General features: G+C 39.8%; 1 protein-coding gene across 1 annotated transcript in view; it reads right to left on the bottom strand.

Annotated features, from left to right (window-relative positions):
• Positions 1-21895, bottom strand: part of LOC132815199 (collagen alpha-1(IX) chain-like) — a 62825-nt gene that overhangs the window by 12667 nt on the left and 28263 nt on the right. The window contains exons 16-21 of the mRNA XM_060824014.1: positions 18308-18379; positions 18183-18218; positions 17240-17284; positions 17117-17149; positions 7714-7860; positions 2453-2629 (exon numbers count right to left, since the gene is read on the bottom strand). Coding sequence (XP_060679997.1) covers positions 2453-2629; positions 7714-7860; positions 17117-17149; positions 17240-17284; positions 18183-18218; positions 18308-18379 — 510 coding nt within the window. The remainder of the gene's footprint in view (positions 1-2452; positions 2630-7713; positions 7861-17116; positions 17150-17239; positions 17285-18182; positions 18219-18307; positions 18380-21895) is intronic.

A 21895-nucleotide genomic window follows, 5' to 3' on the forward strand; every position in this document is an offset into this window, starting at 1 on the left:
ATAACTCACATCCACATTCATTAAATATGAACTATTGCCAATGTATAATTAAACCCTCTGGTAAGACTCCCCGATCCATGACTTATACCTTTACAATTCCCTTTATTTAAAATCAGAATCCTGATTTCAGACTCAAGTATTCATATTAATGATAAATTATATAATATTATGGTTGTTCTTCCCCAAAGGATCCCACTCCAGCGTGGTTGTTAATTTATCCTTTCTCATTGCAAAGTACCTAGTCTAGTTTAGCTTGTTCTCTGGCTTGTTCCCCAATGTACTGATCTAAAATCAAATCATGTACACACTCCAAGAAATTGTCCTCAACAATATTATTGCTCGTTTGTTTTGTTTCATCTGTATGCAAATTTAAGTCACCCATGATTACAATTATCCTTATTGCATGCATTTCTAACTTCTTGATCGATATATTCTCTTACAATCCCCAAGAACATTTTCTGCCCCTAGTGTTTCTTACCTTCACTCATTCAGTTTCCATGATTTTCTGAACCAACATTCTTTCTCACTACATCATTGATCACTCCTTTACTAACAATGCAAACTCATCTCCTTTCCCTTTTTGATCTTTCTCAATTATGAAAGCACTGCATGTTTAGCTTACATATTCAATCAAAATATTTCAACATTCAAACAAAAGTCTCCACATCACTATCCTAAAAGGGTGACCCCTTCGAATATGATACTGCAGGCATGTCTCTGGAATCAAAATTATAACCATTTTGGTGCTGTTAATTTATCTCCTTACCACAAATGCTTCAAGCATTCACATACAAAACCTTCAGATTTGCTTTTTTACATTTGATTCACCAGAACTTCATTTTGCACTGTGGTTCAATTTGTTTCTCATCTTTATTCTGTCTGCCATCCACTTTTGCTTATCTTCCTTTTGTTTCTTTCATTGTTTCTCCTTCCTGTGTCTCCTTTCTCCCTCCTCTGTCTCCTTACTCAGGTTCCCATCCCATGTCATTCTAGCTTAAACCCTCCCTGACAGCATGAGCAAATACATTGATACCTAGAATACACATGGCTAGCTTAACAGGAATAATTGGATATACTAAGCTTGTTTTCACTCGAGTTCTGAACATCAGGAGTGATTTGATTGAAGTTTAAAAGATCCTGGACAATCTTGGCAAGGTGAACATGGATTTAGAAATAATAAATACTCTTGTGGTTGAGTGCAGAATTAGGGATCACCTTTTTAGGATAGAGATGTGGGGAACTTCTCTCGGAGGGATTTTGGAACTCTCTCCCTCAGACAGTAGTGAAGGTAGGGTCATTAAATATTTTTAAGGTGGAGGTAGACAGAGTCCTGTTCAGGAAGGGAATCAAAGGTTATTAGGGATAGGTGAGAATGTGGAATTCTGAACGCAAACAAATTAGCCACAATCTTATTGAGCAGGCCTGAAGGGCCTAATGGCCTAGCTCTCTGCCTCCCAATTCATATGCTTGTCTGCGCAGTGTGGCCTGTCAGAGTGCTATTTTCTTGCCCAATTCCATTAGAGGCAGAGTGGTCTACAGTACAGAATAAGGCCCTTCAGTCCAGCAAATCTACATTGGTCAAAACCAGCCACCTACCTATTCTTGTCCCAGTTCTTCCAGCACAGGCTCACTGGTCTGACAGGACATTGCAGCAGAAGTCCAGCCAGAAAACATGAATGTAGTTGTTATTTAACTGGGCCACTGAGTGAGAGACAGTTGTCATGTGGGGAGAAAGTTCAAAATTAAACTTTTAAGCAGCCTCTGCTCTTAGAGATTTCCCAGATGATTCCTCCATCTATGAGGCTCCTGATTGGAATCCTCACATTAGGAATTGTCAGTTGGATGGAGTGCCTGATAGTCTTTAGAGTGTTAAAATATTAAATTAGTACCTATCTGCATGTGGGCACAGAGTCCAGTTTGCATTACATTATGAAATTTATGGTGTTGAGGGGAAAGAGGAGATCTGATGTAATAGATTTCTATCACTTTTTCCCCTTCATTGCAGCTTTGGAACACCAATTCTCCAGGTCCATTAAAGAAGGAAATCTATCCTGAGATATTTTAAGAAAAATGGTCAATTTTATGGTTAACCCGTGTGCTTCTACTCAAAAGGAAATGGCTTTTATAAATTGTGTGCATAATAAGGATATAAGACTGAAAAATATGTCACCATCTTCTCAAGGGTAATGCCACATCCATAGATCAGCAATTCTATATTTGTGAAAGTGATTCAAGTCTCCTAAGCAACAAATAGGACAGAAGCCATGAGATTCCAATTATTTTGTACCCAACTGACACCCAATCTGAAAGTTTTTCACTTTGTTTCCAGTATTTCTCATCCATAGTCCATAATTTACTAATGAAAAAAACTTGAAAGAGGTAAAACACGCGGAAAACATACAGAACAAAGTCACATTTTAGTTGGTGTTCTGTAAAGTAGCAAGTTACTTACTTGTTCTCCTCTTTTCCCTGGTAATCCAGGAGGACCAGGGGGCCCTATCAGTGTTACATTATTGGTCGGACATGCCCTTGCACATGTCCGCCGGATTGCAGATGCGTAGATTGCTAATTGTTCATTCACTACTCTTTTGCACAACTCGAAAACCTGTTCCAAGGGCATTGCTGGACCCTAATAGAAATAAAATACTGTAAATAGTTTTTTTTGGAAAAATGTCAACAAATAAACAGGGCTATAAAAGAACAGATTTCATCTCAGAAATATTTGTAAAGCTTCTGATTTCAAAATCACATTTGTTACAGGCAACACAATACCAGAAAAAAAGATAATTAAGTATGTTGGACTGAATAATAGTCAGTACAATCCGTATGAATTAGACTGACAACAATTTTTAATCCTGTTACAATCACAAAAATAATCAAATTTTACCAAATACTCCCACTGAAATAAATCTGGCTTATGTGACTTCTAAATATTTGGCATAAACATTGGAGAACTAGAAATAACATTTTGAAGAAAATATATTAGTGCAGGGAGATGTACTTTTAACGTTACTTATTTAGCCTCATCTGATCCTTTTGCTTTCACTTTTTAACTTTTTGCAGCATCTTCCTTCGAATATTAATGTGTCACATACAATTTTCAGATGTCAGTTGGGTTGTGCTTGGTTTCAGAATAAAATGAAGGATAAGGTGCTTCTCTTCTTGTGCATCAGGATCAGATTGTCTGTTTGCTTTCACCATAACTAATGGAAGTGGTTCTCTGCAAACATATTGGCCTCAACTGTCAATTAAACAAATATGGGATTGGTTCTCCATGTTTGTTGCATGGAAACTAGTGGCCTTAAGTTCAAAGAATCTTTCTTCTTGGGTAGCCCCTCCAGGTCAAGGATGATACTCTGATATGATGTGTTCTGAGATGGTTGGTACAGTGTCCAAATCTGCAAATTCTGCCATATGTGCAGCAGGTGATGGCTGAAGGAGTGGTTGGTGGGATGTTTGAATGCTGTATGCTCCTTCTGATATTTCGGCTTCAGCTCTGCACATTCCAACTGCAGTCCGCCCACGTGTTTGGTGCCTTCCCAAAAGACATACAAATAACTGGTTTTCACGTCACCAAACACAACCCCTCCACACCCATAAACGCACAGCTCCATTGCACAGATGAATGGGAGCATGCTGTGCAATGCCCTCTGTTCAATATTAAACTCCAGACCTTTGTTTCTGATTGTTAGCTTCTCTCAGTGGTTGATAGTCCTGACCTGTGAGAGCAGCCAGAAAGATGGCATTCAATATCTTGTGGTCTCGGAAACCAACCTTAAAAAATAATTATTTTGCACAGGGTGAAACCAAAGGTTAGACTTTAATGGTCATGGATGCAGGCTGGTACACCACAGCTGTACTGTAGGCGGTAAACCTGACATGGCCATTGCTGAGAGTCCATTAAATCTCAAGGGAGGAAATCTGCTGGCAGCCATTTGGGTTCCCAGTCTGCCATGGGGGAATATCTGCTGCTGGGGAGAGCTGCTGGATAATTAGAAGTCTGCAGCTCTCTCCAGTACAAGCAGTGGCACTTGGAGTGGTGGCCATTGCAAGGTCTTGCAGTAGACCCCAAAAGCAGGTTTGTAATTGAAGCACACAAAGTGCAACAGAATCACACTGGACACTCAGAGGCCTTAGCAAGGGCTGAAGGGCTCTTGTTGTAAAGGGTGAGGAATAGGCCAGAATAGGACCAGATTTTCCCTCAATCTCTTAGCAACTATGTAAAGCAATTCAGGAGATTTTAAAACTATGGGATTCCATTAATTAACTTGCAATGGCAACAGAGTCCACTTAATTGAAAGGTAATTACAGACGCAAGCAGCATTTCTGCACAGTTAGCATGGTGGTACATAATGCATGTATTCCTCCACAAGGAAAAATCAGTTTAAAAAACACAGTAATATTTAGAAGTAAATGTACTGGTCATACTGGAGCACTGTTCTGAGGTATACAAGTCAAACCAGTAAGCAGCATTAGCAGGTTTTAGCGTCGCTTTCTTCAAGGGTCATGGCCATGCAATGTGTACTGTGTTCACTGCATGCATTACAATCCACCAACTTGAGCCTGAGAGCAAACAAATCTCAAGTCGAGAGAGAGAGAAAGAAGGATTCAGTCCAAGAGCTGAGACTCAAAGTAAGAGGGAGTGGTGCTTCTAGCTCGCTGTTGCCAAGATGAAAGCTCACTCTTTTTTTGGATAAGAAAAACTTGCAGACTAAGTAATGTGGTTACAATGAACTCAGAAACGTGCTTCTCCCTTTCCTGTTGAGTGCTGTTCCTTTTGTTTCATGATCAAATGTACACCTTATAACTAATTTACTTATACAGCCCTCATAAGAAAATCCCTCCATATCTGGGACTAATCTAATGAACCATCTGGCACATTTCCAATGCCAATATAGCTTTCCTTAGATAAAGAGACCAAAACTGTCCTGAATATTCCAGGTATGGTCTGACTATGCCTTGTTTAGTTTTAGCAAGATCTCTGAAGGCGTTGAAGTAGTTTCAGTAAGTTAAGGTTTAAATTTTCCATCCTGTCTTATAGAAACTGAGAACTACAGATGTGTAATGACAGGCTAAGAGTTAATAGGAGACACTATCAGCAAGATAGTGCTGGCCTTGGCTGAAATACAGGTAATGCCTGTGAAATCTGTGGGAAAACAGTAGATAACCTAAGACACCTAGACAAAAAATTGTGGGAATTGTAGTACATTGTAATGCTTTGTATAAAGCGAAGGGATGTCAGTAACCCACCAGGGTTAGTTTTACACCAGACAATGATAAGACTGGTTCTCCTTGCCTATGCATAAAAATACTGATCATAGACCTAATTCCTGATTCCCATTATCATTTTGTTTAGTTATTCAATAACAAATTTCCTTTTTTTTTGACTCCATTCCCTTTGAAATAAAGGCTAACAGTTGACTTATCTGCATTATTACCTTTTGAACTTGGATGTTAACTTTTTGTGATTCATGCATGAAGACCCCCAAATATCTTTGTGCTGCAGCTTTGTGGAATCCTTCCTCATTTAAATAATTTTCAGTTCCTCTCTTCATGCAAAATTCATAGCCCCATATTATATTCCGTTTTCCTAGTTTTTGTACATTCATTTAATCTGTTTGCATCCCTCTGTAGATTCCTTGCATCATTCGTGTCACTTATCTCCCACCCATTTTTGTGTCATCCACCAACTACGTAAGAATACATTCACTTCTGCCATCCTAGTAGTTTATATATGTTTTAAATAATTGTAGTGCCAAAACTGATCCTTGTGGTCCTCCCATAGTTACAGGTTGTAATCCTGAAGATGGCCCCTTTATTCCAACTCTGTCTTCTATTAATTAGTCAATCCTCTATCCATGCTAATATACCACACTTTCCATGGATTGCCACCTTGCTGTGATGGAGGAGTATATGAATTCCATTCATCCTGACAGTAATGCTGTCAGGAGGTCTCAATGCATGGTCGGGGTCACTCTTGACAGTAAGGTTGGGGGTGGGGGTGGGGTGGGGAGGAACCAGACAAAATGCAATTCTCCACAGTGATTCAAGTGTAAGATAGTCCTGTGATATCAATAGTTGCAATGGCTGCAGTAATAGGGAGATGGGCTAGAGTCATAGAGATGTACAGCATGGAAATAGACCCTTTGGTCCAACCGGTCCATGCCGACCAGATATCCCAACCCAATCTCGTCCCGTCTGCCAACATCCGGCCCATATCCCTCCAAACCCTTCCTATTCATATACCCATCCAAATGCCTCTTAAATTTTGCAATTGTACCAACTTCCACCAATTCCTCTGGCAGCTCATTTCATACATGTACCACCCTCTGTGAAAATGTTGCCCTGTAGGTCTCTTTTATATCTTTCCCCTCTCACCCTAAACCTATGCCTTCTAGAGGATTGGAATACAATGATACAGAAGTTATGCCACAGTTATACAAAATCCTGGTTCGACCCCAATTGGGGTACTATGAATAGATCTGAGCACCACAAATCAGGAAGGATATATTGCCCTGGAGGGAGTACAACATAGGTTTACAAGAATGATACCTAGACTTTAGGAGTTACAGGGAGCAAATTCACAAATTAGGCCTGTTTTTCTATAATTTAGAATATTAAGGGTCGATCTGATCAAAGTCTTCAAGTTATGAATAGGAAAAGGTAGGATAGACAAAGTTAAACTATTTGAGGACTCTTGAACTGGGGGACATAGTCTGAGAATGAGGGCTAGACCATTTAGAAGAGATGTTGGGAAGCACATCTACACACAAAGGGTGGTAGATGTTTGGAACTCTCCTGGATACAGGATCAGATGTTAATTTTAAATCTGAGAAAGATTTTTTTTTTGTTAAACAAAGGTATTAAAGGATATGGGCCAGTCAGGTATATGGAGTCAAGCCACAGAGGAGCCATGATCTCAATAAATCTTGAAACAGGTTTAAGGGGCTGAATGGCTTACTCCTGTTCCTGGATTCCCAGTAATTGAGGATTCCTTGCCATTGGAACTGAATCTACTTTCTGTCAAGAACTATGCAATAGCGTTCCCACATTAAAAGATATTCCTCACCAGGCACCTACTTAGATGAATTTGTTTGTTTCCTCCTCGTAGAATTGTAATAAATTTGTCAGGCATCATGATTATATTATGTATTTCTAAATGCTATGCTATTACGTCCCTTCCAACAAAAAAATGACATCTTCCCAATTACAGCTATTAAACTGGCCTACAGTTAGCTCCCTCCCTTTCAATAAGTGTGTTAACATGGGCATTTTTCAATCCTCTGGGACTTATCTAAAATCTAAGGATTCTTGGAAGATGACCACTAATGCAACCAGTATCTCCGTAGCTATTTTCTTTAATATACTAGGATGCAACCCATTGGGTCCAGAGCATTTAGCAGCTTTTAACCCCACTAGTTTTCCTAACATTTTTTTCTCTAATGATAGCAATTGTGCACAGGCTTGGAAATGACATGATCATTTCATGACATCAAACATCTCAAAGTGCTTTATAATCAATGAAATGCAGTCACCACTGTCAATATAATGTCAGAAATACAGCAATTTTATATATGTTAAATGTGATTAAAGGGGTTTCAACACAATTAGAAATGGAAGACAGAGCTTAAAGTAGCTTGTTTTCCAGAAAAAGCAGAGATTGAACAGTTTGACTTTTCTTCTAAACTTAATTTAAGATGAAATTGAACTCACATGCGCTCCTACAGATCCTGGTTCCCCTCTTTGCCCTGCTTCACCTCGCTCCCCCATGGGCCCTGGAAAGCCTCGTGGTCCGGGAATTCCAGGCACACCACGTCTGCCTTCAATTCCAACATCCCCTGGAGGGCCAGGTCGTCCAAACTAAATTAAAAACAAGAGTTCAACCGAGTAGTTACAATAATTTAACCACTTAAAGCATGCCCACTAAACAACATGTGTTCAAGCAGGTGCTTGAACATGTGCTTACTGTTCACTACAGTAATTAAAAAGGGAATTGTACAAATTTTCAGAAAGTGCATTTAGATAATACCTATCCTGAACATGTTGTTGCATCTTTTTGTAACGTGGCACTAGCTTTCCCTTGCAGCTATTTCATAAAACAGGCTTTGATCTCAATTGCTGCTCTTATTATTTGATCATCACTCTCTGTATGCAGCAATATTTCCAAACATCTGTCATAATTTTCACCTTTTCTCTCCTTAATATATGGTTTCTTGATTTTTCTACCATAGTACTGCTGATGGTTTTGTTTCAGGTTAACTCTAAAGAAGATTTGTATCTCATCTCCATCAGAACCCCTCAGAGAAGTTTTGCTCTGACCCCAACAAGTCGTATTTTACCATTAAGGTTGGGAACAGATTTCCTTCAGTTCTCTGCAAATTCAGTGTGGTCCAAAGGGTTACCTTAGGCTGAGACAGTCAGAGCTGTATATAATACTCAAAGTGTGCCTGACTAGTAACATGTGACCAAATGGATTTGACAATATCATATTATTTCCCTCCATTTGTTGTCTCCACACATGATTCCAACATGAAGAATGGCTAGTCAATTATGACCGTTTTCAACTTCTCCTGTGATGATCTCACCCCTCAAATGAAATACCTATAGGATAGAATGTATTTAATGTGTACATACTGAATCTAATTTGCTAATAGTCTGCTCATGAATCAGCCCTCTTGAGTTCTCTTTGTTAGATCTTAACTGCATCTTCTGAGTTTGGGGACCCATGCCTACAGCATTTATTGTTGACTCCTGCATAGCCCAGTCAGAATTGCTGTTCGACTTCAACCATAAGAAAATAATACTGCAGACGCTGGAAAATTTAAAGAAAATACAAAAATGCCAGATATATTCAGCAAGTCTGGGAGCATCTGTGGAGAGAGAAAAACAAAAATGCTCCTTGCATTTTCCATTTTTGTTCCAACCTAGTTCTCCTGTAGGACTGCAGCACAACTCATTTTGTTTTAAAATTCTCTCGTGGGACATGGGGATCACTGGCTGGCCAGCATTTATTGCCTGTCCCTAGTTGCCCTTGAGAAAGTGGTGCTAAGCTGACTTCTTGAACTGCTAGAGTCCACGTCCTGTAGGTAGACATACAATGCCCTTTGGAAAGAAATTCCAGGATTTTGACCCAGCGACAGTGAAAGAATGGTAATATATTTCCAAGTTAGGGTAGTGAGTGGCTTGGAGGAGAACTTGCCAGCCATGGTATTCCCCGTGTTACCTATGATCTGAAGTACCCACCTGCTCCAAGAAGACCACATCATCCCAGTGCCAAAGAATAATCATACAACATGCCTCAATGATTACCTTGTGGCTGTAAGAGCTGCTCCTTTTTTGAGGTATTTTAGGTGTTGGAAGTGATTTCCTCGAATTCCAGGAGCAGTAATTACTGTTTCATATGCTGTTGCATTGTTTTGGAACTTTGTGGGAAAAATGTCAAAACAACAGCGCTTTTAAACGGGAGAAAGACAGACCAAAAGCAGCGAGCACATGGTTTGTGAGGGAGAAAGAGAAAGAAACCTACACTGCTAACTGACACAGCAGTGAATGTGTGCAGTTACTGTCTTTGCTGATTGAGTTCATGTATCTCTGGACATCAGCATCTACGAAAAATTAACAAACAGCAAAATTCACAGCTGACCTTGGAGGAACCTATGTGGGAAAGTTTACAGTGCAGGAACAGAGGAAGTACATAGTTTTTAAAGTATATCCTTGCTGTGAGTCTACAGTAGAGTGGACAGGGTTGGGGGTGGATTGGGGGGGGGGGGGGGCGGATCTCACATGCAGTGTGCTTTTGCCTACTCTCCTGAATGAGGAGCACACTTCACAGAATACTCCAGGCCCCAGAGGAAATCAATTAACCAAAAAATCAATTATCCAAATGAAATAGTGCCTGCCCATCTCGTTCAGATAATCGAGGTTCCTCTGTATATGTTTTAGTGAAATCTATCTCTTGATTAAATATTAAAAATGTAAACTATAAGTACGATATTAGCCTGGAGCACTGTTTTATTTTAAGAACAAACAGACGGTGCTATTTTCTGGGTCTATAGATTGTGAAGGATCAAAGATGGTCTTTAGTAGAGTGATATGCTCTTTCTGTTGGATGTGGGAGTTTAGGGAGAGTTTTCATGTTACTGATGATTATGCCTGCAGGAAATGTCTTTGGTTGCGAATCCTATCAGAACGCATATATTGATTAGAGTGGCAGTTAGAGGCAATAAGGAATTTACTAGAGCTAGGGGGTGTGATGGATGGCAGTTATAGGAAGAGACAAAAGCCACAGATACAATCAGGTAGATGAGTTAACTCCAGGAAAGGTAGGAGAGATAGATAGGTAGTGCAGGAGTCTTCTGTGACTATCCCCATTTCAAACAAGTACGCTGCTTTAGAAAATATAGGGGGCAATGAACTTGCAGGGGAATGTAGTATGAACAGCCAAGTTTCTGGTATCAAGACAGGCTCAACTGTAACGAGGAGTATGTCAGGTACCAAGTGACCGATTGTGATAGTGGACTCTCTAGTCAAGAGGCACAGACAGATGTTTCTGCAGCCAACAGCTAAAAATCAGAATGATGTGTTACCTCCCTGGTGCCAGGATCAAGGATGTCTCAGCGAGGGTGCAGAATGTTCTCAAAGGGGAGAGGGACCAGCTGGAGGTCATTGTACACATTGAAACTAATATCATGGGAAGGGAAAAGGATGAGGTTCTGAAGGGGGAACATAGAAAGTAAAGCAGGAATTTAAAAAGGTGAGTTTTGAAAAGATCTATATTTCTGGTTGAGGTTCTGAATGTAGGTTTGCTCGCTGAGCTGGAAGGTTCAGTTTCAGATGTTTTGTCACCATACTAGGTAATATCATCAGTGAGCCTCCGGATGAAGTACTGGTGGTATGGCTCACATTTTATATATGTGTTTAGACTTCCTTGGGTTGGTGACATCATTTCCTGTTCTTTTTTCTCAGGGGGTGGTTAATGGGATCCTAATTAAAGTGTTTGTTGATCGAGTTCCGGTTGGAATGCCATACTTGCAAGGATTCACGTGCATATCTTTATTTGGCTCATCCTAGATGGATGTGTTATCCCAGTCGAAGTGATGTCCTTCCTCATCTGTATGTAAATATACTAGTAAGAATGGGTCATGTCTTTTTGTGGCAAGTTGATGTTCATGTACCCTGGTGGCTAGTTTTCTGCCTGTTTGTCCAATGTAGTGTTTCTTATAGTTCTTTCAAGGTATTTTGCAAATGACATTAGTTTTGCTTGTTGTCTGTATAGGGTCCTTCAAGTTCATTAGCTGCTGTTTTAGTGTATTGGTGGGTTTGTGGGCTATCCTGATGCCAAGAGGTGCGAGTAGTCTGGCAGTCATTTCTGTGATGCTTTTGATGTAGGGGAGAGTGGCTAGGGTTTCTGGAGGTGTTTTGTCTGCTTGTTTGGGTTTGTTGCTGAGAAATCGGTGCACCGTGTTTGTTGGGTACCCATTCTTTTTGAACACACTGTATAAATGATTCTTCTCTGCTCTTAGTAGTTCCTCTGTGCTGCAGTGCATGGTGGCTTGTTGGAATAATGTTCTAATGCAGCTTCGTTCGTGAATGTTGGGATGATTGCTACTGTAGTTCAGTATTTGGTCTGTATGTGTTGTTTTCCTGTGGTCGCTGGTTTGAAGTTCCCCATTGGCTGTTTACTCTATTACAACATCTAGAAATGTAGGACACCATTTCGACTGGAACAATACATTCATCCTCGGACAATCCAAAGAGAGACACGCGAGAGAATTTCAAGAAGCATGGCATTCCAACTAGAACTCTATCAACAAATACATTGACATTTTAACCCATTTACCACCCCCTAATGAACAGGAAATGACATCACAACACGCAATGTAATCACCACAGGAAATGGTGTCACCAACCCAAGGGAAACCTAAACACATAATAAAAAGCAAGCCATACCACCAGTGCTTCATCTGGAGGCTCACTGATGATGTTACCTAGTATGGTGATGAAACGTCTGAAACCAAACCTTCCAGCTCAGCTAGCAAACCTTAAAAAGGAGGTCCTTGAAGGTAGTAATATTTGGATTACTCCCAGTGCTATGAGCTAGTGAGGGTAGGATTAGGAGGACAGATCAAATGAATACATGGCTAAGGAGCTGGTGCAGGAGAGGACAATTCACATTTTTGAATCATTGGAATTACTTCTGGGCTAGAAGTGACCTGTACAAGAAAAATGGACTGCACCTGAATTGGAAGGGAACTAATATACCAGCATGGAGACTTGCTAGAGCTGTGGGGGAGGATTTAACTAGTAAGGTGGGGTGGGGGGGGGGGGGGGGGATGTGGTAGGTGGGACCCAGGACAATAGTGAGGAAAGAGATTATTCTGGGACTGGTACATTTGGGAAAGGAAGCAAGTCAAACAGTCAGGGGCAAGCAGAAACAAAGCAGAAGACAAGATAGGACTGAAAATTAAACTGCATTTACTTCAATGCAAGAGGCCAGACAATGAAGACAGATGAACTCAGGGCATGGTTAGGATCATGAGACTGGGATATCAAAGCAATTACAGAGACATGGCTCAGGGATGGACAGTACTGGCAGCTTAATGTTCCAGGATAAAATGCTACACGAGAGTTAGAAAGATTGGCGGGAGGGGAACAGAGAGGAGGGGAGCGGCGTTTTTGATAAGGGATAGCATTACTGTTGTACTGAGGGAGGATATTCCTGGGAATACATCCAGGGAAGTTATTTGGATGGAAGTGAGAAGTGAGAAGGGAATGATCACCTTACTGGGATTTTATTATAGACCCCCTAATAGTCAGCAGGAAATTGAGAAATAAATTTGTAAGGAGATTTCAGTCATCAGTAAGAATAATAGGGTGGTTATGATAGGGATTTTAACTTTCTAAACATAGACTGGGACTGCCATAGTGTTAAGTGTTTAGACGGAGAGGAATTTGTTAAGTGTGTACAAGAAAAATTTCTAATTCAGTATATGGACGTACCTACTAGGGAAGGTGCAAAATTTGACCTACTCTTGGAAAATAAGGCAGGGCGGGTGACTGAGGTATCAATGGGGGAGCACTTTGGGGACAGTGACCAGAATTCTCTTAGTTTTAAAATAGTGATGGAAAAGAATAGACCAGATCTAAAGTTGAATTTCTAAATTAGAGGAAGTCTAATTTTGACGGTATTAGGCAAGAAGTTTTAAAAGCTGACTGGGGCAGATGTTCACAGGTAAAGGGAGAGTTAGAAAACAGGAACTTTTCAGAAATGAGATAACAAGAATCCAGAGATAGTATATTCCTGTCAGGGTGAAAGGAAAGGTTGGTAGGTGTAGGGAATGCTAGGTGACTAGGGAAATTGAGGTTTTAGTTAAGAAAAGGAAGGAAGAATATGTCAGGTATAGACAGGAGAGATCGAGTGAATCCTTAGAGTATAAAGGCAGTAGGAGTATACTTAAGAGGGAAATCAGGAGGGTAAAAAGGGGACATGAGATCACTTTCATCAAATAGAGTTTTTATAAATGCATTAAGGACAAAAGGGTAACTAGGGAAATAATAGAACCCATCAAAGATCAGCAAGGCAGTCTTTGTGTGGAGCTGCAGGAGATGGGGGAGATACTAAGTGAGTATTTTGCATCAGTGTTTGCTGTGGAGAAGGACATGGAAGTTATAAAATGTGGGGAAATAGATGGTGACATCTTGAAAAATGTACATATTATAGAGGAGCAAGTGCTGGACGTATTGAAATTAATACAAGTGGATAAATCCCCAGGAACTGATCGGGTGTACCATAGAACTCTGTGGGAGCTAGGAAAATGATTGCTGGGCCTCTTGCTGAGATATTCGTATCACTGATAGTCACAGGTGAGGTGCCAGAAGACTGGAGGTTGGCTAACGTGGTGCCACTGTTTAAGAAAGTTGGTAACAAAAAGCCAGGGAACTATAGATCAGTGAACCTGACGTCAATGGTGGGCAAGTTGTTGGAGAGAATCCTGGAGGGACAGGATTTACATGTATTTAGAAAGGCCAGGACTGATTAGGGACAGTCAACATGGCTTTGTGCATGGTAAATTGTGTCTCACGAACTTAACTGAGATTTTTGAAGAAGTTACAAAGAGGGTTAATGAGGGCAAAGTGGTAGATGTGACCTATATGGACTTGAGTAAGGCATTCAACAAGGCTCCTCATGGGAGACTGGTTAGCAGAGTTAGATCTCATGGAATACAGGGAGAACTAGCCATTTGGATATAGAACTGGCTCGAAGGTCGAAGACAGACAGTGGTGGTGGAGGGTTGTTTTTCGATTGGAGGACTGTGACCGGTGGAGTGCCACAAGGATCAGTACTGGGTCCTCTACTTTTTGTCATTTATATAAATGATTTGAATGTGGACATAGGAGATATGCTTAGTAAGTTTGCAGATGACACCAAAATTGGAGGTGTAGTGGACAGCAAAGAAGGTTACCTCAGAGTAAAACGGGATCTCGATCAGATTGGTCAATGGGCTGAGGAGTGACAGATCGATTTTAATTTAGATAAATGCGAGGTGCTGCATTTTGGAAAAACAAATCAGATCAGGACTTATACACATAATGGTAAGGTCCAGGGTAGTGTTGCTGAACAAAGACACTGTGGAGTGCAGGTTCATATTTCCTTGAAAGTAGAGTCACAGGTAGATAGGATAGTGAAAAAGGCTTCTGGTGGGCTTTCCTTTATTGGTCAGAGCATTGAATATAGGAGTTGGGAGGTCATGTTATGGCTGTACAGGACATTGGTCAGGTCAATTTTGGAATATTGCATGCAATTCTGGCCTCCTTCCTATCGGAAGGACGTTGTGAAACTTGAAAAAGTTCAGAAAAGATTTACAAGGATGTTGCCAGGGTTGCCAGGATTTAAACTTTATAGAAAGGCTGAATAGGCAAGGGCTGTTGTCCTTGAGGTGTATGAGGCTGAAGGTTGACCTTATTGAGGTTTATAATGTGATGAGGGGCATGGATAGGGTAAATAAACAAGGTCTTTTCCCTCGGGTGGTGGAGTCCAAAACTAAAGGACATTGGTTTAGGGTGAGAGGGGAAACATATAAAAGGGGCCTAAGGTGCATTTTTTTCATGGAGAGGGTGGTGTGTGTATGGAACGAGTTGCCAGAGGAAGTGGTGGAGGCTGGTGCAATTATAGCATTTAAAAGGCATCTGGATTGTTCTATGAATATGAATGGTTTAGAGGGACATTAGCCAACTACTGCAAATTGGACTAGAGTAGGATAGGATATCTGGTCAGCAAGGATGAGTTGGACGGAAAGATCTGTTTCCATGCTATACATCTATATGACTCTATAACCAGAATAAAGTAGGAATCTATATAAACAGAACATAGGAGGATGCCTTTGTGATCATGATTGATAATCCATCTCAATACCCTGTTCCCACTTTCTCCCCAAAGTCTTCATACCTTTAGCCCTAAGAACTATATCTAACTTAGTGAAAACATTCAATATTTTGGTCTCAACTGCTTTCTGTAGCAGAGAATACAATGGGCTCACCACAGTCTGCGTGAAACAATGTCTCCTCAGTTTAGTCTTAAATGGCCTATCCTGTATCCTTAGACTGTGACCCTTGGTTTTGGATTCCCCAGTCATAAAGAATATCCTTTACCATCTGGGTTTCTGTGAGATCCTGAATCAATTTCCTAAATTCTAGGGAATACAGTCCAAACTGATTCAATCTCCCTTCAACCTATCATCCCAAAAATTAATCTGGCAAACTTTCATTGCATAACTAGAACTTCCTTCCTCAGTTAAAGGGACCAAAACAGCACACAGTATTCCAGGTCTGATCTCACTAAGATTCTGTACAATAGCAGAAAGACATCCCTGTTCTTGTACTCGAAGCCACTTGCAATGAAGGCCAACAAACCTTTTGCCTTCTTCAACAACTGCTGTACTTACATACTTAGTTTCTGCAACTGAGCAAAAAGGACAATTTTGCACCTCCCCTTTTCACAATCTATCACCATTAAGATAATAATCTGCTTTCCTGTTTTTTGCCACCAAAGTGGATGACCTTCATGTTTATCCATACTATTGTTATCCATACTGCTGTCCATCACTCAACTTGTCCAAATCACATTAAAGCATTTCTGCATTCTCCTCACAGTTCATCCTCCCACCCAGCTTTGTGTGCCCTGGTTTACTCCACACTTTGAGCTTTTGGTCTGTATTGGTGATCAAGACAAAAAAGAGTATTGAAGCATTGGAAATAGTGCTGCAAGGAGTCAGAAGATTTTTTTTCCTAATGTTAGAGGTCAGCTGTATGGAAAAATTAAAAAGTTTTAAGTTCTTGGTATTGAAAGGATCATTTTATAGAGTTATGCAAGGTAAACAATATAGAAAAGATAAATTTAGAAAAAATCATTTCAACCAAATTATTATAATAAAACAAGAGATCACGGATTCATTAAAATAAATATTAAATTTAGGACTGATATCATGCCACACTTCATATAAATTGATGAATAGATGGAATGGAATTACAGAGATGATCCAAAAATCCTTGAATCAGTCAAGAATCATTACAATGGGGTCATTCTGAATGTATGGGCCAAATGTCATCTGTAAATATTTTGTGACAGCAATTAGCAGAGATCTAATCAGCACCCCTTCCAAACCTACAGGATAATCATTTCACTGTTAAAATCTTTCCAGCTACGATCAGTTTATGATTTAGACCAGTGATTAAACTTGGGACCATTCAAGTCTGAATAGTTCAATTCTGCCCTGAACATTCCATTTACTGATGTGTCAGGGTTCAAAATTCCAATGTGCTTAACTCATTATCTGCCCTTGGTAACACATCTCACACTTTGTCAAATCAATGTTAACTTATTTAAAGCAAATATTGTTCATATTTCCACACTACATTGTGTGATTGAGATTTAATGGCATCACTGAGACAATAACAAACAGTTTATGAAAGAAAGATCCCAGGGTAAAGTGTTTTTTTTAAAGGAAATTACCCATGAATGTTGCATTACAGAAAGTTATACAATGATTTATGATATAATTTTCCTGGACTCATATTAATGAATACGTATCTCTGTTTGAAAAAGATAAAAAATACAAACCTGTCCTTTGTCACCCATGTCACCTTTGTCACCCTGTATATAGAGAAAAAAAGGTCAGCTATGCATAGATCTACAAACTTTCAATTAGTTTTGTCAGTTTAATTGTCATTGATTATAAAATACCTTGGGTCCTGACTTGCCTTGAACTCCAGTTTTTCCAGTTTCACCCTATTAAAAGTTAGAATTGGAAAATTAGTATTTCCATATTCTGACAAAAAGAACTGAATATTCATTCATACAAATTTGCTGGAATAGAAAACCTATGCAAAATGACATCCAATGATGCAACAGCTCCTACTCTGGTAGAATTCAGCTTCATATCTTTGATTCTTCATTCTGTCCACTTCCAGTTCTTGCCATGCTGGGGATTAGGTTTACAATATGTCCTAGTTGTTTACCAAGGGAGGGAAGTAAATACTAGATGATTCACCTGATCTCATTGATTCTTGAGCACTGCCTATGTCTGGTCACACAGTAGCTTGACCTGGAGTTTGGCAGGGGTGGGGCTTGCCAACATTAATGGTCAAATGGTATTGTGCAGCATGAGGATTTTTAAAAATGCCACAATTATTTATATTAACTTAATGTTATTTTGCTTTCAACGGTTTATCTTGTGGATTTTCACATTAGTTTTTAACAAGCAAAAAACACTGACTAATACTTAAGATTGGAGAAATTACTGTTGCAGTTCATTGACAAACACTTATTGTTTGACAGTCTCAAATCTGATAAGGTAAGTGGAGCACCAACATATTAAGTTAATGCCTTGTGGAAATAGGAACTCAATATTGTTATTCAATAAGCTGAATTTCACCCTGAGGTGGATGTGGCCATGCTGGGAAAATTACGGCAATCTGATTTCTTGGCATGCTCCGACCTCAATGAAATGGTCCTGATATCAGAGTACTGACCCAAGAATGAATATTCAGCCCAGTATGCAAAGCATCTGTCAATATTAGCAACAACAATCTCTATCGCCATACATACTAAAACTGTTCAGACAAGGCTTTGCAGGATATTTGATAAACTGTTCTGCTATTCTGTGTCTGCCACTCTGGATTCTTACCTTCTCGCCATCAGGCCCTGGTTCACCTTGTGGGCCCTGTGAAGAAAACATGTAATAAATTAGATCCTCCTTGCTTAAGGGATTATTTTATAACTAATTACAGCTTCAATGATAGATTTGCTCACTGGCAAGCCTTTCACTCCCTTTTCTCCTGGTTTTCCAGGTATTCCAGATTGCCTTGCATCACCTTTCATCCCCTGGAAGAAAATATACTCAATAAGTGGACATATAATAGGCAATGATAAAGAGCAAGTGCATACAGTAATCAATCTATATTTCCCATTCAGATATTACCTAATTCCAACTAGTAGAAAAACACATTTCTAAAAACTTTTGAAGGAAGTTAAATTTAAAACAAAGTGTATTTTTGTACAAACTTAACAACATGTCTCAAACTTCCCCTTCTCCTCCCACTTTCTGCCTGCCCCTCTCCTTTCTTCCCCTGTGCCCCTTCAGGAATCAGTAGTGTCCATCCATAAATGAGCAAGTAGAATTCCAGGCCCAAGCTTCTAATTCAGATGACATTCAGACAGATGTTTTTGAGGCTAACCTTCAAAAGTATATAGATTATATGTAGATAATTAACATTCACAGAATTTACTGCTGGCCTTTGATTTTTTTTAAACATGAGCCCATTCATTCTCCCCACCCTGCAACGCACATACACCAACCAACTCGCTATTCATCTCTGGATTGTGGCTGTGCATGAACAGGTTTCGGAGAGTTTGAGTGTGGAAACAGGCTATTCGGCCCAACAAGTCCACATCTACCCTATCCCTGTAACCCTGCGTTTCCCATGGCCAATCCACTTAATGCACGCTATGGGCAATTTATCATGGCCAATCCACCTAACCTGTTCATCTTAGGACTGTGGGAGGAAACCAGAGCACCTGGTGGACATCCACACGTGCTCCACACGAGAATGTGCAAACTTCACACAGACAGCCACTTGAGGCTAGAATTGAACCCTGGTCCCTGGCACTGTGAGGCAGCAGTGCTAACCACTGAGTCACCGTGATGCCCAGGCTCTTGTTGAGTAAATGCTGCTTGTTAGCATTGTCAATGACACCTTTCATCTCTTTGTTGATGATTGACAGCAGAGTAGAGGGGTGCTAATTATTCATGCAGGATTTCTCCTGCTTTTTATGAACAAACCAATTTTCCACATTGCTGGATGGATATTCATCATGTAGCTGTACTGAAATAGCTTGCCTGGAGCAAAGCTAGCTCTGGATCACAAGTCTTTAGGACAATTGCTGAATGCTGTCAGGCCCCATATGTCTTGGCTATATTCAATGTCTTCAGCTGTTTTTTTTTAATATCAAGTGGGATGAAGCAAATTGATTAAAAGCACCTGAGATGCTGGGGACCTCAGGAGAAAGTCACTTAGCATGTCTTGCTGGAGACATTTGCAAATGCTTCAGCTTTTACTTTTGCACTGTTATTCCAGACTTCCATAACATTGATGGAGCTACTTGTGAAGCCTCGTTCTGCAGTTGGTGTTCTTAAATTGCCCAGCAGCGTCCATGTTGGGTGTAACAGGACTACAAAAGTTAAATCTGTTCTTAGCTTATTGTGATATTATTTAGCTGTCTAACACATGCTGTTTCTGCTTTTGGTGTGTAAGTAGACTTGTGTTGTAGTTTCACCAGACTGACACTTCGTTTTTAAGGCATGCCTGATGATGCACTTGTCCTGCCCTCCTGCACTTGTTGGTGCCAGTGTTCAACTCTAATTTTCTTTCAGCTGTGCACACATCCAAAGCCCATGTGTGGCATCAGACATCCATGCAGCAGTCAGCGTGCTGATGCTAATTGCCATGCACAGTTGGTTCCCCCATTTGATACTAATGGTACACTTGCTCGCTTCCAAACTGGTGGGAGTTTCCCTAATCAAGGGAGTTACGGACAATTAAAACCAATGCATCAATTATCTCATAAGTCATTTCATTTAAGACCCTAGGACAACATCAGTCAGGACCCAGGCACTTGTCAGCCCACAGCTCCAACAATTTACTCAGCATCACTTTTCTATTGATTGTAATTTTCCTGAGCTCTGCCTTCTCTCTGTTTCCCTGATTTGTAGCTGGCATGTTATTTAGATCTTTTTAGTGAAGACTTATGCAAAATACCTATTCAGTTCACCAGTCATCTCTTTAGTTTCTACTATTAATTCTCCAGACTCACTTTGCATAGGACCGAAGCTTCATCAGTTAACTCTTCATAAAATATTTATAGAAACACAGTATCAGTTTTTAATATGTTTGACAAGGTTCTTCTGTGCTCCAATTTTTCCCTCCTTATTAATTTTATATTGTTTTTATATATTCTCATACTCTCATAGATGTATATAGTACAGAAGGAGGCTATTCAGCTAATCATGGCCATGCTGATCAATAAAGATCTGACTATACTAATCGCATTTTCCAACTTTGGCCCATAGCCCTTGAAGGTGATCGCAACACAAATGAATTTTGAAATACTGATTAAACAGTGCATGGATTTCCAACTCAACAGGCAGTGAGTTCCAAAATCCCAACACACTCTGGGTGAAAAAAATTCTCAACTCCCCACGTAACCTTCTATACCTTACCTTAAATCTGTGCCTCCTGATTATTGACCCACTTACTGATGGAAAAAGTGACTTCCTATTCACTCTATCTATGCCCCTCATAATCTTGTGCAACTTGTTAGGTCCCCCCTCAACATTTGCTACTCCAAGGAAAACAACCCGGCCCATCCAAACTTTCCTTTTAACTCAGACTGTCCAGCCCCAGCAACATCCTGGAAAATCTTCTCTGTACCATGACTAGTGCAATCACATTCTTCCTATAATGGGATGACCAGAGCTGCATGGAATACATCAGCATTTTACGCATTTGAAACACAGTTTTGGCATAACCTCCCAGCTCTTGTGTATTGTCCAATTTTCGGTCATGCTACCTATTTTTGCACATTTATATGCTTTTTCTTTATGTTTGATATTAGTGTTAACCTTTCCAGTTATATTAAAAGGTGTATGATATACATTTTATATATTATCATTTTTAGAAGAGTTTTAGAGTTTAGATTTTAAAACTAGTGGCATATAGGTTTGGTATATTCAAATGATGGAGTTTAATAATTAACTAGGTCAGTCTTTTAAGAACCACAATTTTAAACTATTTCTTTTCGAAGAGCAAATGCTGAAGACCTCCTGGAGGGCTAATGGAATTTTCTTTATATTGTGGGGTTTTGTGACAAGTGAAGACTGAAATATTCTGCCAATTGCTGAGCAGAAGCTAGGGGGAGTGAGTTTTTAAAATTTAGTTAGAAGCTTCTGAATTCTGTTTGAAGATGACCTGACTGGGGTCAGATGCAAGAATAGTTTTTCTAAGGGAAAAAAAAGAAGTTAATGGAATAAGTTACCTCAGTGTAAGGATTTCAGTTTGAGAAAACTTCAAATGCAGAGTATTTGGTTAGAAATCTGCAGCTGGTTATTCAAAGCTGAGCAAGTCTAAGATCTCAGTTGTGAGAGTCAAAGAAAAAGACTGCACAATTCACGGGATTGAAATCAAAAAGCAGCATAAGCCTAACTACAGACTTAATAGGGAAGGAAAATGTCTCTGGATTTTGATGTTAGCCAGGTATTAGAAATATTTTATTTTATTGTTAAAACCAAATCGGCAGCCTGATGTGCTTATGTTTCAGTGAAAGACCACCATGTTATATTTA

Source organism: Hemiscyllium ocellatum, chromosome 4, assembly GCF_020745735.1.
Source record: "Hemiscyllium ocellatum isolate sHemOce1 chromosome 4, sHemOce1.pat.X.cur, whole genome shotgun sequence".
Taxonomy (NCBI): Eukaryota; Metazoa; Chordata; class Chondrichthyes; order Orectolobiformes; family Hemiscylliidae; genus Hemiscyllium; species Hemiscyllium ocellatum.